This window comes from Enoplosus armatus, chromosome 1 (genome assembly GCF_043641665.1).
Source record: "Enoplosus armatus isolate fEnoArm2 chromosome 1, fEnoArm2.hap1, whole genome shotgun sequence".
NCBI lineage: Eukaryota > Metazoa > Chordata > Actinopteri > Centrarchiformes > Enoplosidae > Enoplosus > Enoplosus armatus.
The window spans coordinates 20,808,527-20,826,351 of record NC_092180.1 but is presented as its reverse complement, the minus strand read 5'-3'; the positions used below and the strand labels follow the sequence as shown (position 1 = coordinate 20,826,351).

At 39.7% G+C, this 17,825-nt stretch overlaps 1 protein-coding gene across 1 annotated transcript; it reads left to right on the top strand.

Moving 5' to 3' along the window:
• Window positions 1–15,612: 15,612 nt before the first annotated feature.
• serf2b (small EDRK-rich factor 2b) lies at window positions 15,613–17,544 on the top strand. Its single transcript, XM_070903064.1, has 3 exons — window positions 15,613–15,749; window positions 16,581–16,689; window positions 17,105–17,544. Exons 1-3 carry the CDS (start codon window positions 15,743–15,745, stop codon window positions 17,184–17,186), a joined length of 198 nt encoding a protein of 65 aa, XP_070759165.1. The 5' UTR covers window positions 15,613–15,742; the 3' UTR covers window positions 17,187–17,544.
• Window positions 17,545–17,825: the final 281 nt, after the last annotated feature.

Sequence of the window (17,825 nt, the reverse complement as noted above, 5' to 3'; positions counted from 1 at the left end):
CCTCTGTTTTGAACTGACTTACTGACAGCCAACTAGGTCAGGAATGAGCTATCAAGTCGATCAACATTTCTTAATACATAGCAGTGTATGTTAAATGTGCCAACCATAATAATTACGCCAGCTTGTGTGTTTAATACATCAACACATAACTGGACAATGATTTAGACTAGGCAAGGCTAGCTTTGCCAGCCTGCAAATGTGGCCTGTAAGTGAGATTGTTTATATCTTAAAGCCAAAGCACAAGAGCATTGCTGTGTCACTATAAGTGTTACTCTTTACCAGTATGATGGGATTGCTTTTTCACATAAGCTCAATTAGCTGTTTACCTGATTACAAACCATGCTGATTTAATACACTGTGGATGGTCCACAATCAGTTAATTTATTTACCATGAAGTAGTAAAATAACATTTGCAGTTGTAGCAACAGTATAGCTAGGTATGTAAATCTAAATTGCTGCATTTAATCAAATTCTAAATTGTCTGGTGAAGCTAAAAAAAGAAAAGAAAAGAAAAAAAAAAAGCAAACGACAATCACAATGTGGGTCAGTTTAAGATAATCCTTGACAGGAAAGATGCTTATCCTGAAGAGTTAACGAGCTTAGTTATCGTCGTTTTTGACAGTCTGTCCAACTTTCCCTTTTTCTTGTTGGTTGAGGCCCAACAGAAACAGGAGCAGCTAAAACTGTTACTAAACCCACTGCTGGGTAGACCTGTTCTCTGTTAAGAAAGTGCACGTGTTGCACAGCCAACATGACCAAGCTGAATGACAACACATCAAAGCAACTTAAGTGTTTGCATAACTGTGAGAAAGCGCACAAAGCAGATGAGTCTGACAAGTAAGCCTATTTAGTTAAATTGCTAAGCTACTCCCTGAATGAAAGTACGTGGCAGGTGTGTGGGGGGGGGGGGGTTACTGTAGGTCAACAGAGAACAGGTGATGCTGAATCTTCACATCAGGCACTTCCAAGAGTCTGAGATTTGGAAAAACCCTGTATCTTCTTTCTTATCGTCTACAGTCCAATAGACCTTGTATTTTCACAAAATATATTTAAAAATTCAGCTCAGAGATGACTACATACTGTAAAGAGCAGTCCTCCCCCCACCCACTGATGCATGTAGGTTTGAAGTTGCTCCTCCAACAGCCAAGCAGTGGGAGATTAACCCATTTCAGCCCCTCCCTCTTCTTTACCTGGCTCGTCTGTCTCATCCACTCATTGTCTTTGGTTTGCCATCTGCTGCATGGGAAACCGCTAATGCACAGCGACCCCCCTGGGAGTGATGTTTCACACCTGAGGTCAGTGCCTCCCAGGACACCTGCAACTGGTAAGAAGCAGTTTGTTCACATTGTACTATTGTCTCTTATGTTTCCCCTTCTTTAGAGCGGAGCAGTGTGTGTAATCTGTCCATAACATCAGGTTAAATAGTACCGACTATGTCACTGCCTCATGGAGAGAACATAATGCTCCTTGGAAAATAATGTGTACATGTGTACACATGGTCCTGATTTAAGAGTGCAGAGTGGGAGACAGAGAACAGATGTAAAATAAAACATGCAGATCTACCAAGACATTTTATGTGCATTAGGCTATCCATGTGAATGATGAAACACCTTTGTGAAGAGAACGTGTATTAAATTATAATTAGTTTATGACAAGCAGAGCCATCTTGAATGCAATTAGTGTGCATATACAGTAGAACCATGTTAAGGCTACATTTAATGTAGCTTTGGTGCACTTCATTAAATTTGAGTGTTGTTTGGAACTGAAAACATATTTTAAGGTATATCATTGAGTCACATCCAAAAGAGAATAATGGAGTTAGGTTTAGCTGCTTTAGTCTACGGGATGGGATAAGCTGCAGTTTTGTGTGATGATAGCAAATTATTCCGATGGCACAAGTTTTTTGTTTGTGGTAAAATGAGACCATCCCAATGAAAACTTCTGCAGTCTGTTTTCAACCCATCTCAGTGTCTCCAGGTCGGATGTGGAGAGGGCGGTTAACAGCGTGCTTTGCTGTTTGTGGCGGGTGTTGTTTGATAGTACCTCTATGAGTCATCAGACACAGAAATGTTCAAATGTTAAACATGAGGGCTTTAATAAACCTTGAATGTACAGAATATCTGGCACTATTTTACTATTCTACTCATGATGGACAGTTAACAAAAAATCGATGCAGCAGAACCAGAGACATTACCCACAATGCAACTTGACAACAGTTTGGTCAGAGATTCTGGTGTGTTATGCTAGTAGTGGCTAATGTAGCCTCGAGCTGCTAGCCTCAAGCAGGGATGAGGAGTGGGCTACAGAGGTCTAGTGAGCTCACTTCTTTCTCACTCCACACCCACAGATCACTTTTTTGTGGAATAAACATGTTAGTTGTCCAAAGTTTAACAGTTTACTGTAACACAACTGCAGCTCTTTATCTTTGTCTCCTCCATTATGATTGGTATATATTTACTTTCTAAAATGTCCAAACTGCAGCCAAGATGGCAGAAAACTATTTCAAGTCTTTGAAGTTGTTAAGCACACAGTTAAAAATATGTAATGTGTATGCAAATATATCATTTAATGAGGTGATAAAGCTAGAAGGCATTGTCAACCAGATAGGTGTGACCCGACAAACCTGATCAGCATTCTTCCTTAGTACACTGTGGTGAGCTTCTCCAACCACAGTAAAAGTCTTGTTCCAAACACTTTCCAGCAAATGCACCTAAGAATAATGTATTCATTGAAAACATCACAGATTTCAAACTTAAATGCCTTCTATACGGATTTGCTTCATCTGTTTGTGTCACTGAGATTAAGTAACCTTTTTCTACTTAAAGTTTACATTTATATTATATAATATAATACACACACATACATGTAAACATATATGACATGTGTTTTCTGCATTCAATGATATAAAAACACAAGCATGCACGCAGAATGCATCACTGCACATTTCACAGTGAAAACTCAGTGAAATTTTCACAAACAGTGCAAATGACTCAAGGGCGGAGGCTTAGAAAGGGTGTGTAATGTGCACATCTGTATTCACGTATACACACACACACACACACACACACACTGTTATTTCAGCTGGCAGGGATGATGTATCTGGAGTGAGAAAGCACTTATGAATTTGGGAAAGGTATCGGGTCAGACACACTAACACCTTCTGCGTGAGACTAAAACTTTGTCTGGTGTCAAACTCATCAGCACGTTTATGGTTATTCATTTATTTCAATTAATTTTACAGATTAAAGTACTGAGGCAGCAAAACGTTGTTGGTTAGCATGTGCAAATAAGGTGACATTTTATCAAATATGTTCAAGACACACAACACACCCATTTGTGTACTGTGTATTCAACACACACATTTCATTCAGTGTTTTATAAAGAGGGACAAGATAAACTATTGTATATATCTACTGTATTCAAAACAAGTTATATAATTTAAAATTGCTACCATTTACTTTTTTCTAAAGTGTATGTAAATACATAATACACTTTATATTAAAAATGTATTTTAAAATGTGTCCTATGGAATCATAGAATATAAACTGTAAGAGTACCACTGCTTAAACAGTGTCTGCACTTTGCCTTATTGTATTTCTACAGTACGTACAGTATATTGAGTCATTTTTAATATCTTAAAGTATTCATGTTTTCATGAACTGGTCAGTAGTTATGAATCATATGAGTAGCTAACACTGTTGGTTGAACCTTGCACAGGAATGAAAGAAATACTGTAAATCAATGTTTTTTTTTGATTTTTCACGTACCAGGTAAAAAAACATGACTGATAACTGTGCTGGATGCACATTTGTAGTACTTGTGTATATGAGTACAGCCTGAGAGTAAAAATCAGTTAGGAGTCTTAACGTTGTTGCCTCTGTGTTTCAGAGGTGGAGGAATTTCAAGGCTGTGTGTTACTTGTGAGGCATGTTGGCAGTGGACAGGCCCTACGACCTCTCCATCTTTCACTAAAAGCTGTTAGTAGTCAGGGCGTTTTTTCTGTGCTGTCTGTATAACCCACAGAACAAACACAAAAAAATAACGTTAATCAATATTTGTTGTCTTAAAAGAATAGTTAAAATTTAAAATACTTAAAACATTCACTTTCTTTCCAAAAGTTAGAGATAGGGGAACAGTTAGGGGAAACACCCCTGGTGAAATGGCAAATTGTTGTTTTTACACTTCTTTTCTGTATATAATATATAATGTGACGATTGACGAGATTTACAGGTGATGATAGGGGGATTTTGTTACCTTAAACAGAGCAAGGTTTGCTGTTTCTTGTATTTATGCTAAGCTAACTAGCTTCATCGTAACCGTACAGAAAGTGGTACCGATCCTCTGATCTTAACCTGGGCAGGAAAGAAAATAAGTGTACTTCCCAAAATGTCTATCTATCCCTTTGAGGAATGTGATGAGACCTTATATTTTGCACTGTTACGAATAACAAAATTAGTATCATGTTTTAGGACCAGCGACAAAGACTGCAGCCGTGCAGAAGAGACTCAAACCAGATTTCAAGCTACTATGGGTCAAAGTGAAAATTCACTGAAGCACCATGAAAGATAAGATTTAATCAAAATAATATTCCTGATGACTACACAGGCTGTAAAGTGCAGTGGCTGAGCTCAAACTAACTACCTCTGTCCTCGAGAAAGTTTGAAATAATGAAAAAAACAAATCTGGACATGGCCATATTCTACTGTAACCACAGGGAAGCAGACTTATTCAGCAAAGTCTGTGGATTATGTTCACATCTGAGATTTGCACATTTGTTTTCACGGTTTTCCAAATGAAGGTGGGCGCAAACTTTCCCACAAAGAGAAACAATCAGACTTTGAATTCAGCTTCTCATTCCCTCTGAATGTGTGTGTGTTCCTCTGTGTCTGTGTCATCCCTCAGACCCAGGTGTTTGGTGTTTTATTGAGATCACAGGCCCTTTACAGCCACCACTTTTACAGTGATTGTACAGGTGTGACTGATCATTCCACGCATGAAAAGAGACTGCAGTCAAACAAGAGCTGCTCTGCGTCGTCCCAAGCTGGAAAACATCCTCATAACACCAGCGCTCTGCAGAGTATTTGTGCCTCCATGTTGTCAATGCTTTAAAGGATTCAGAAAGTTCTTGCCGTCTGTCAAGGTGTTATTAAATGTTTGGTTTTATACAATGGTCATGAAATGGATTCCAAACCTCACAATGTCTACCTATCTTTCGCTTTCCTCTAACCTCAAATCCAGATTCCCCTGTTTTTTGTTTGCATCCCTGTCTTCAAACAGTTTTGTGCAAACGCTCCAGCGGTGAATACCAACCACACTTTGCTCACAGCAAAATCTCAGTAGTGGCGGGACAGTTGATGCCTGTGTTTTTACAGCATAATTGTCATAATTGGACAATTTCTGATTAAAATATCAGTCTGCTCTGGCATAACCAGCTCTCTGCCACCACACACAATAGACAACAATGAATGCCGCCCGTCACTGGAACAGGATTGTGTAATTGGGAGCAGGAACCGATTTCCCATAACCACATGGGCACAGTGACAGAGCGATCCAATAAAAGTCAGACACCAGACTACTGAAGCATTTATATTAAGGGACCAGGAAGGGGCTGTGTCTTTGAAACCACGTTTTGAAGGAACAGGGTAATGTAGTGACCAGACTTTGACACTGTGATGAATCTAATGCCTGTAAAATCCAAATTGTTAACTTTAAAATGCATCTGAAATGTCCTTTTTGGGAATTTATTGTCTCAAATGACTAATGAACTGGTTCAATCCTGGGTCAGACAAGATCTGAGTCTCATTTAAACACATTCCACTCGTGAGTGGAAGAACTGACTGATCTGATATTGAATTGTAGACCAACAAGACTAAGAGTCTACAGCCATGCTAGCAGCTCTGTGGGGCTTTACTTAGGCACAGTGGCGCTTTGAGCTAAATGCTAACATCAGCATGCTAACAAGCTCACAATGACAATGCTTACACACTGATGTGTAGTAGTAGTACTCTTAGTAGGTAGAGTAAAAAGGACTTCACGAATGTGGAAGTACTGAAAACTGATCTGACTTTGCAACAGGAATGAAAACCAACGCTGCATGTCATTAGTCATTTTCACTCTATGCTGATCAGATGAGTATATCCAGTTATTATCCAGCTCATGTTTCGACTCCATAGTAGAGCTGACAATATGAGCAAAGTTTTCTGGCTGACTGTTTCTGTGTTTTTCAAGAACAAGAAAAAACAGATCAGTGTGTTCTTCTTAGTGTGTGTATGTGTAGACGGCACACGATGCCGTTGCCTTTGAAGCTTGATTAAAGTCGTCGCCTTGTCAAGAGCTGTATTATGTATTATGACCAGGTAATCACACTTGAAAGTGAAAGGACTAGAAGCGTACAAAAGAGTTGCACAGTGTCTTATCTCAGATTTTTGTTCTGCTCATTTTGTGCCTGTTGTTCAGTTGGATGATTAGATCTGCCTCATCCCGAGCTTTATTGGGGGGGGGGATTACAGTTATTCAGCCCTGCTATAGTTTCCCCCGCAGCTCTGTATAGGGTCTCGATGACTCACTCAGGCCACAGACGTCATCTCATTCAGGGCAGGTGCCACAGCTGCATGGCACTTCTAGAAAGGAGTGAGAGAGAGAGAAAGTGCAGAAGGATAGATCAAAAGTGCAAAAGAAAGAACAAGACAGGAAGAAAGAGGGCTGATAGAAACAAATGTCAGCCTTATATGTTGCAAACATATCTCCTGCTGTGGATGAGCTAGCCAATGTGCCACTAAGCACACTGGACATCATGCAGCACAACCTTATCTGATTGCGAGTGATTGACAAGGGTGTGGTGGATTTCTGAGACTGGATGGAGCACACATTGTCCTGCCCAGGGACCACCTCTTCTTCTACAGTCAGTCAGAGACACAAACGAGCAGAAGCAGTTATGGTCGACTTGTTTTGCACCCGAGTTACAATTTCGTATTGGCATCAGTTGAGGCAGTGAATGGTAACATCAGGAAACCAGCTTAAAAAGACAATTATTATAGCAGACGTACATTTTACAGTGATAGATTAATGTGCATATTTCATCCATCGTTGAAATAAAACTGCAGAACGGTGAGAAGATTGATCCAGAAAGCTCAAGCACTATGGTGTATGCTTTGGCAAGTGGCCAGCAATACAATCAAGTATGTGTAAATGGAACTAAAACAGCAAAATTAAAGCTGCAATAATCTTTAAAATTAAAAAAAAAATAACTGTAGGTCAACTGACTGTGTGCAATGTGAAAGCCGTCACTACCCACAGAGAATTATCACCTGATTCTGCAATTCCCCTCAGCTACAGAGCTTTTTATCGTCTGTCAGCTCATTGTTTTGGTTTTATGGCCTGCATTTGGCCTGCAGTTTTGCTACATTCAGCATCGTTTCCAGTGGTTTTCAGTGAAAAAGCTCTAAAAACTGACTGTACTCTTCCTGCTCAGCACCAAACAGTAGAGAGACTAAGTTAGCAACTAGCTGGTGTACAAAGTGGAGCGTTAAGCTGTTAAAGAGTCTGATGTTTTTCTGATGAGCTGGTGAAGACCAAAACAAAGCTGAAAGGAGAGTGAACATTAAACGTACTTTCATTAGGTGGACACAAACACGACAAATTCACCATATAAACTTAAAGGTGATAATAGTCAGTGTCGCGTTGGCAGTTTGAAGATTACAGTTCACAGTTAAATATATTATGTGCAGTCTTTATTTCACTCAACATTTCATGCCAAAATGTATTTTGTGTACCCTTAATGTGCTATTAGCTTTGTGTGTCTAGCGTCTGCTGTGTAGAATTCAAATGATGATGGTAAAAAATGGCATGAGATAATGAACTCCTACTCAACACAGACTGTGTTAAGTATTCATCATTATACACATTACACAGGCTTTTATAGTTGAAGAGCCCTGGGAGCGGGAACAAGACTAAAGGAGCAAGCTACACCTAATGCCACCCTTCATAATATTTGTCTACACGTGTCCTCTCAGGGAAAAGGCACTGTGGATATTTGTCACACCGCAGACCAACAATAATGTGCTTTACTGTACAGAACCCGTCAGCTGTACTCCCTCTGCTCTGGTCTCAGGAGCCCTGTCTTGAGATAGGGAAGGGGTTCCCATGTGTCCTGCCACTCAGCTAATTGAGGCCTGGTAAAGGCAAGTTGCCATGGAGGAGACTCCCACATATGGGATGCTACTTTTAGAGTCGCTCTTTTGGGAACACTGAGTTAGTTCGGGCTGAACATATTATTTATATTTTGTGCATAGAGGAACAGTAGACATTTTCCATGTAGTCTAAATGATTTCCTTTACATTAATGACTTTTTTCTTGATACAACCAGAGAAAGGCATTAAAGTCACTGTTCAAATACGAGTTCAACACTATGAATGCCCTCCAGGAAAGACTGTCTGAAAATTAAAACAATTATTGTGTCTTGCCCCTCTCTATGACAACTTTCCACTCCTGTCTTCAAGTGTTGCTGATTGGAACGGCAATAAACACAGTCTGCCCAGGTCAGACAACACGTTGTAAGAACCAGTCTGTTTCTAGCACAACCTGGCCTCTTAAGCACATTGGTACTTTGAGCTAAATACTAATGTCAGCATGTTAACAATGCTAACACACTGATGCTTGGCAGATATAATGTTTACAACGTTAACCATCTTTCTTTAATGTGTTAGCATGCTAAGCTAGGTAACACTTAACAGGAAGTACAGCTGAGGCTGATGAGAATGTAGTGTAATAGATCTCCAGCCATTTCATTCAAAACCACAAATGTCAACCTCATGGTGACGCTAGGGGAAAAGTCAGGGGATCACCAAAATCATGAAGGTATTATCTGGGCTGGGAACCATGAATGTCTGTACAAAATTTCATTGCAATCTATCCAACAGTTGTTGGAATATTTCAGTTGAACCAAAGTGGCGGACTGACCAAAAGCATTTCATCCATAGAGCCACACTGATAGAAACCTCCAGTCGATAATGATTTGTCCCATGAATTCTTTCAGCCACTGCTACTGGAGCAGGATGACATTAAAAGACAAACTGTCAAAGATTCATGTGACTGCTGTATACTGCTACAACATGTATTGGATTGGACATAAAACACATTTTGTTATGTCTTCTTACATCCTGTCACATCACGTCCACCTAGCATGTGTTGTACAGTATGTACTGAATGCTGTGTTGTGAGGGACGCACTGATGAGCTCAGTGGAATCAGTAACATCTCATGCATACAGAGTGCTTTCAGTGAGTCGGCACTGCACGTCCTTTAGATTTCACAGAGATGGAATAATGCTCAGTACTTCACATGCAGAGTGGGGAGCCGTCAGTCAGATCGTCTGTCGCTGGAACCAACCGAGATGAGTCAGCCAGGAGACAGTGGTGAGCTCATCCACAGCAGGAGGACGGAGAGACAGAGATGAAAAGACGTCTTAAGAAAAAAAAGTGCAAGCAAATATGTTTTCAAGAATAACGGAGGATCCACATTTTGACTGTTGAGGATGTTTGTGAGTCTACATTTGTGTTTGCTGTCTTTCTGTTGCAATTATCCTATTTCCAAAATCAATTTGACGTTGGACCCATCAACCTTGTCAGAGGCACTTGAAATGATCCAGCACACTATCCACTGTTATCTAGTCATCCCTATACTCTAGACATCGTGCATTAGCTGAGAAATGGCTGTTACCTTGGCAACCATTCGAAAACACATCATCTGGACAATGTCATGATTTCATTTCATTATCGTAATGAGACCAGTCTTGACGCAAGCCCATTTTGCTCAGCATACTGAAAACGTGGGCAATGAAAATCCATAAAACAGCATTTTGTATTCGTCTGTAGGCTTTGTTCTTTTGAGTCAAATGATTTAAATGTAGAACAGAATCAAAGTGCAAAGTTGCACAGTTGAGGACTTTTTAACAACAGCCTGTTGCATCTACAGTTGATTTAGTGCATTTCTTCATTTTGTGCTGTTAAAGGCAGGTTACAAGTGACTTAGACCAGGATATAAACACATGACAAATACAGCAGAAGACAAGACTGCACGTCTGGTGTAAACTAGAAAAATAAAGCCATCATTTTCTCCTTGGATGACTGCTGTTGTTACGTGGCAAGTGAAAGAACATTCAGTTAAGCTGTATCAGAGGACAGGTTGTCACGTGTAGCTGCACACTGCAGCGTAGCTGTGTAAAATCGGAAGTTTGTGTGAGGAAAGTCGATTTGTGAATCAGCAGATCAAATTGAATTTGTTGTTTTTTTCCCCTGATAATCTCACAGTGTTCACTTGATGTCACAGCTCATATCAGAGGCATTGTGGTTGTGAGAGAGAGAACTAAAAGGGTAAAGCCACTCACAGGGACACCCAAAAATCTGAATCTTGGTTACAAGATAAATTTAAGTTACAATTGTTGACATCCACACTGAAAACGGCCTTTTGTCTGAATCTTGGTGATTCAGATTTTACATTGAACATTGGTGAACATTGGTGATTCTTGTGTTGCAGCTCGGCCAGACAGTATCAAGCTGACAGACCAGTACAATAGTTCACATGATTTGTGTTAAATGTCAAATCTTACGCAACCACATATCTTTTAACTCTCATTGTGGAAAGATGTGTGTGAGACTCTTGCTTTTTGCGGCGGCCTTTTTCATGTGTTTCCTTTGTTCTCATGCATCTGACTTGACTTCTAGGAAGGAAGTCAAGAAAGAAATGTTTTCTGTGCTTTCAGAAAGTTACATCCATAGTCCTGTCAGTGAAATTCAACCCAGCCTGATCTCTACCCCTGGATTGGGCTTAGTGTTTCCACAGCACAGGGTCAACCGGTGCAACATCTGCACTCCAGGAGAAATTACCTTGACGCTCATGTGCCTTCTTTTGTCCCCAAATAACTTTTGACTTAGAACCCTGTGCGGTGGAACACTGTGGAGACTAGTTCCCCTCAGGCAAGGTAATTAGACCTCAGTTAAAAGGTGAAACAATGGGTCTAGAAATTGCCTCTAAATAAGGTGAGATGGGAGTGGAAATACTAAAGAAGAATGGTTGAAGGTCATTTTGTCTGGCTCCATCGCCTCCTCCAACTCCCTTTTTAATCTGAGCAAGGAACAGGTGGACTCTAAAGCTTGAACATTTATTGTTCATATGAATATTTTAATGTTAATAACAGTGATGTTTAAGTTATGTCTTAGCCAGAAAGAGAAGAAAGGAAAAGGATTGTCTCTTGAGTTATCTAAAAGCCTAAAAGTAGATCACATGATCAAGCTGAAGTATGAGAAGGTTAAAGACATTCTTCTATGTAATCAATAACTCCCTCCCTTCAGGCTGTGCACCCTACACCAGCCTATCTCGAGCTTGTCGAGAACTTCCCTCATGTTGACTGAGAGGACAACACACATGCAAACACGCCCTATTTTCCCCAACAATGTAACGCCTTAGCCTACTTTAATGTTCTTTTCCGCAATATAAACTATGTTTACATTGTTGAAAGCTTTGTGTTCAGCATTGAGGAGGACAAAGGCGCAGGTGAAATGAATCACTGCATTGCATAATATAGAGGGTGATACCCATGAGAGCTGCATACATAACATTTTTTCTGGCTTTAAGAAGCAGCAAGTTTGAAAACCTCTTCGCAGTGATTGAATATGTAGTATGTTGATTTTTTTACTATTTTGTCTCGTCATGATGTCATACGTGTGCATATCTACAGCTTGATTACAGAGGGTGAGGAACCTAGCCAAAGTTGAAACAATATCCATCATTGCTGCCAGCTACTGTTAGCAGCCGGTCTTTAGCCACACTAATAGTGTCGCTCCACAAATGGCAATGTCCGTCGGCCAGTCCACCACTTCGGTTCAGACTGAAATATCAACAACTACTGGATGAAATCTGCCACAGACATTAATGCATGTTAGCATCATCATTGTAAGCATGTTAGCTCAAAGCACTATTGTGAACTACAGCCCCACAGAGCTGCTAGCTTGTCTGTCAATTAATCAAATACGTTTATATTCAACTACAGTATTTTATTATACAGTATTATTAATATTTGAGGGTAAAAGTACCCCCCCCCCCCTCTTTTTTTTTTTTTTACACAAAATGTTTACAAATATCTAAATTCTGAGAACAATGTAAGAATGCTTATATTCAAGTCAGAGCTTTGGGATTAAAACAGTTTTAACATTGGAAAGTAACAAATCAGCTTGATTAAGTAATGCATGTCAAAACCAAATACAGCTTTACATTTGATAAAATATACAGTATTAGGTGAACATACCTCTCAATTTACATAAATACAAGTAAGTTCCAATGACGTTTACAGTAGAGAAGAAAAATACATACATACATACATACAGTAGTTTGCAATACAACATGGACAACATAATAATTTCAAAGGCTCATGTCAAAATTAGTTCCAACAGTCAGGACACGAGGGACATTAAGGCAATGCAGAAGATGGGATCAGCAAGTCCCATCAATCATTCATGACAGCAGGCAGGACTCTGGCAGCGTGATGGATGACAGCGGTGAAATGAGACAGAGAGGAATGCACCATACGTCCAGCTTGTCACACTAAGTTTATACTGCCACACATCAGTGCTCCCACCACTTCATGATGAGCGTTAGCAAGGACCGCTCCGAACAGTGTAGCCTATGCATGAAGATGGTGCAATCAAATGCTGGAGCAGAAGTGAATGAATGGCACAGCTTATGCATTTTACAACTCCATGATTTCATGAATTGTAATTGTATTTGGACTGAATAAAAAAAAACAGCAGTACAAACACAATTACCCCTAAAACAGGAAATATTGTTGCTTTTGACTTAGTACGTGTACATAATTATCCCACAGCACATACTTCAGTCAAACATGCACACAAACATGCCGTAGGCCCAAAGTGAGCAGTTTACTTGCATGTGATCATGTGAAAGGGTGTCTGTCACTAAGTAGTCAGTGTGGAAAAGTGCTGGAAGTAATGAGAGGGCAAGGACTCTTTCTGTTAATATAAAATCCCCCTGTTAAATTTAGTAAGAAATTAATGGAAAAAAGTTTTTCTTCCCCATCATCTCCATTTGATTAAATTGGAGACGCGACTGGCAACATGAGGAGCTGCTGAGGTGCAGCAGCAGCAGCAGTCACACTAGGACAGCGTGAACATTTAGAGGCTTTGTAAAAGCAGAAGCAGTCAACAGTGTCAAAATTACCAGGTGGTGATAATTGCACTGGGAGACTAAAATAGTTTGCTTTAAGCAGGATGCTGTCACTGAAAGCAGCTGTGGGGAAAAACAAGGCAGAGGCAGACATCCTGGGCTGTCTTGTGTCGCCAGCAGGCCAATAAACTGACCACAGTGTTCGACATGCTGTTCTACACGCTGTTAAAGTCTTCATGCTCCAGCACGCAAGTGGCATGAAAAAGCCATTGCTCTTTATCTGCTCGATTCTCTGTAAGTTTCATTTGTCTGTTAGATTCACAAGTTTACAATTGCTGATGATAAGATCCCTCACTTTCTCAGTCTATATGGGGGGAACCCGGAATGATGATCATCCATAAACAATCGCAGCCCCACAATATAAAACTACATTTTTCCTTTGTGTACAATGCTAGAAACATTTCAAATATGTAGGAGTACAATTCAGTTTCATTACAAAAAAAATTCCAAGGAAATTAGGACTTAATTCCCTTATATGATGTATATTTCATCTGGGTGTATACACAGAAATAGATGCTTGGAAAAGTTCTGTTCACAATCCTTGGAAAAAAACGTTAATATACAAAATATACCATAAAAATGCATGTAAATATATTAAATTTGTATCAGAACCACACATAGAGGCGTTTTAGTCTACATTGGGTCTAGTCATAACAGTAATAATTCAGGGAACTTGTGTCAGATGATGATTATTATGTACATCCCTTCACATTAACACATAGAAACACCCTGAGGCTGCTAATACTCAACTTACTTTTTTACAACAATTTGAGCTGTGCGCTCTTTGTCAGGTCAAATCAAAGCCTCCGGTGAAAGTCAGTACAGAAATAAGCATTTATGTTCATTGACAATGTGTTACATACACATGATTTTGACCTCAAGGCTTTGATGAGACACATGAAAAAAAAAAGTATTTGAGCTCTACTTTTATCTTTTATCTATGTTTTCAGCCGAACATCCATCATGAAATAATCTGCAGAGAGCAACAGACCAGAACAAATTTACAGCATATAATTTAATTCAAAGAAGACCTTATTCTTCACCCAAATAGACTGGTGGCTAGACAATCACAGCAGTAGTTTGATGGGTCATTGTATTCAAACAGTAATTATGTCCTTAAAATACAGTATTCGTCTTTCTGCAAGAAACCCAGCCCTGTCTTCATTCTCCTCCAACAAGCTCTCTTCCACCGCTATGAACACATTTTAAGATTTATATTCCAGATGCAATATGCAGTAGTTTTTATCTCAACAACTACGAACTTAAGTTTCCACTTCTTCTTTAAAACATTCAACAATAGTTGTTACTTGTCATGTTATTTAACTAAATGTAGCTGTAGACAATCATAAGTTTCCCTTGAAATAAAACAGATGTGCTAACTTGGAAAGTACTCCTGATGCCGTTGACTGTGACTTGACCTGTGGTGCATAAGGCACATGCAGGTTCAGCTGCCGTAAGTTGTCTTCTATTCATAGAGTCAGTGTCTGGGTAGAAGTTCCGTTTTGGGCAGACATGACTCATATGTTATATTGTCATATAGCCTATTTAATTGCCAGACAGTCAATAAACTCACCATTATAAAACAGAAACTTCCAATTACTATTAAGAACATTCCACTTTTGCACTTTAACCCAGGTTTTTATTATCAGTGGGATCATACTGTGGTGATATGATGAGATGTTTATACAAATTCTGTTGTCCAATTAATGATTCCAAGCTATTTCTATCTTAAAGTAACAAAATCAGTTACAGGTGTAAAACACAACACTGGAACACAGTTCATAAACTTAAATATTTTACATGTAATCTAGTAATCTATCTATTTAAGAATGTGATACTTTTATCATCTCACTCTAAAAACAAACTTTTCCAATGATGAGTAGCCTCTGTCTCAAGAATGGCAGTGCAGACCTCTTAGTCGTCTGAGTGCCTTCATTTCCATATATACTTTAGCATAGTCTGCCACCTGCTGGCTCTTTTGTAGTATTGCGTTTTAAGAGACGGCTGTGAAGTGTCGTTGAAGTTAATGTTTCATTGATTTGAATCTACATGTAAATGTAGAAAATGAAAAATGTAAGTAAAAGGATATCAAAATTGGATGCAAATTCATTTTAAGTACATTTTCACACTAGATACAAAGCAACTGTGTCTCCCATCCTGGCGTTAGACGAGGATGGATGATGGAAGAGGAGAAGAAAAGTCACTCTAGGACAGTAACAGGCTCCATGCTTTCAATCAAAGCCTCAGACTCAGTAGGCTTAATAATAAAGTTTGTAAAAGTAATCCTGATCATTTGTAATCTTAAATTGATGTTTTCCTGGCGCATGCGCAGTGCAATCTGGGTAGAGACGGAATGTTCTGGTTCTCGCACGGAAGTCTCGCGCATATTTGGCAGCCACAGTGAGGCAACCAAAGCAGAAACACCGACTGGAGCGACGAGAGGGGAATCAACGGCCCTTTGGCTGAGCTGATTTGGATTTCGGGCGAAAGAAGCGTCGATTAATAAAATGACCAGTGGGTATCGACATGTATTTTGACTGTAAGGCATTCATGTACTTGAGTCGATTGCATGTAGTCTGTGGTCGTTGTTGTTGCCACCCGTTAGCCTTGGCCGCCGCCGACCCGGGTCCCGTCTATTTGCTGAAGTAGACGTAACACGGAATTCATGCCAGTATTGTCATCTTGGTTTGGTAAAACTCGCACACCACTGTTGTGCTAACTTAGTAGGTTTAACTGGAGTAGACTGGCGTATGTTACCGTTTGTGCCACGTAGTTGTATGCTATGATTTGTGTGCAAGTTACGTTTGTCAACATCGATAGGCCAGTGGGTCGTTTTGTTGTGCAGCTGTTAGTCCAAGCCTCGGCCTTCTGTAAAGCCACAGTTAGAAAGAGACAAAGCGCGGATATTTGGGTATCAAAATGTCAAACTCGTTGCCAGTAGTTATTTTTATTTCCTCAAACGTGGCATTGCATTTGCTTGTTGTCTTTAATTACCCGACTGGTGCGTCAATCTTCAATACGATGGAAGATGTTTTGCTGCCCTCTGTGCTGCTGTTCTGGGCATGAAGCTGCTCCGGAGCGCCTCCCTGCCACGTCGGCTGCTTTCATATGTTGCACCATTTTCATTCATGCCATCATACAGTTGTACTTAATATGATCGGACCGTCTGTCAATTTAAATTAAGGCTTGAAAATACTTAAAAAATGCCTTTTTAAGTTGTGAATTTTCCCTGTTTTTTGTAGTATTTGGAGTTTTCAGGGTGTAGCTCACATACCTGATGTGTTGCTCATTAAAGTGTCTTTTTGTTCTGTTACATTGTTGTTGTTTCTTCTGTCTGTCATGCAGGAGGAAACCAACGTGAGCTTGCACGCCAGAAGAATGCCAAAAAAAACGTTGACCATGGCAAAGGGAAGAGGGGCGACGATGGGCTGTCTGCTGCTGCTCGGAAGCAGAGGTAGGCAGCAGTCTGCATGAGACCAAAGAAATGGGATGCACACAAACTTGAGCAATGGATTTCTGCAGCACTATACCCAGAATGTGACTTGAATGCAGGGCTCTGCAGACTATTCCACTCCTGGCTGATCATGCAGTTATGTATTTTCTGTCATATAGACACAAATTATTGAAACCTCCTCATGATACACTATATACCTCCTGATGTTACCAGTGCTGCAAAAATCAACCGGACTGTACTTTTTGGTATTACTTTTGCTTGAGAATGTATTCTAGTTGAATAATAATTGATGTCGCATATGTTCTAAAAGGGGGGCATATTAGGTGCACCTATGTGAGCTTTACTCAGGCGTATAGTATAGTTTGCCCTAATAAAGTCTGTTCTTTCTTTTTAAATATACCTGCTTCTCCTCTAGGGATGCCGAGATAATGCAACAGAAGCAGAAAAAGGCGGATGGAGGAGACGGAGGAGACAAAGGAGGCACCAAGTCCAAGTAAAGAATGAAGTCGGAGACGAATTCAACTCAGTGTTTCAATAACATCCCATGTTCAGCATTCTTCCTGATATTCATGAGAATGGATCTGTCATTTTTGTCTAGACTCAAGAATCTAGATTCCTACATTCTTCCCTATGGCAAATGACATTGCTTGTTGGATTTGTTAATTTACTTCGTGAAATTATGTCTGAGCAAGTTAGTGGTTGTCCCATGCTGGTGCTGCATGCAGAGGAGCATCAGTGGTGTAAGCAGCAGAAGAAAGATGAACAATTATTGACTCAAAGCATCCATGTAACAGTTGTGTATTTTTGTACAAAAACGTCCCCTGCTGGTTTTAAATAAAGTATCTTTTTAGTTCATGCTTGCCTGAGTTACTCTGAATGTTGGTTTTGGTGAAGACAGTTTGTGTAATATTTTCACACGATATGTATGTCTGTTGTGGGAGCATTGAATGGCAAACACTTACTTTTTAATTATGTTAGTTACATCTTGTAGCATCTTTTTAATGGCATCACATTCAGATGCAAGTAATTGAAAACTTAATATGGCAGAGGGGATGAATAAACTATTACTAGCTATTTCTCAATGTATTCTGGTATTTGGATAATTTGACTTTTTGCTTTGATTCAGTTCCTCAGTG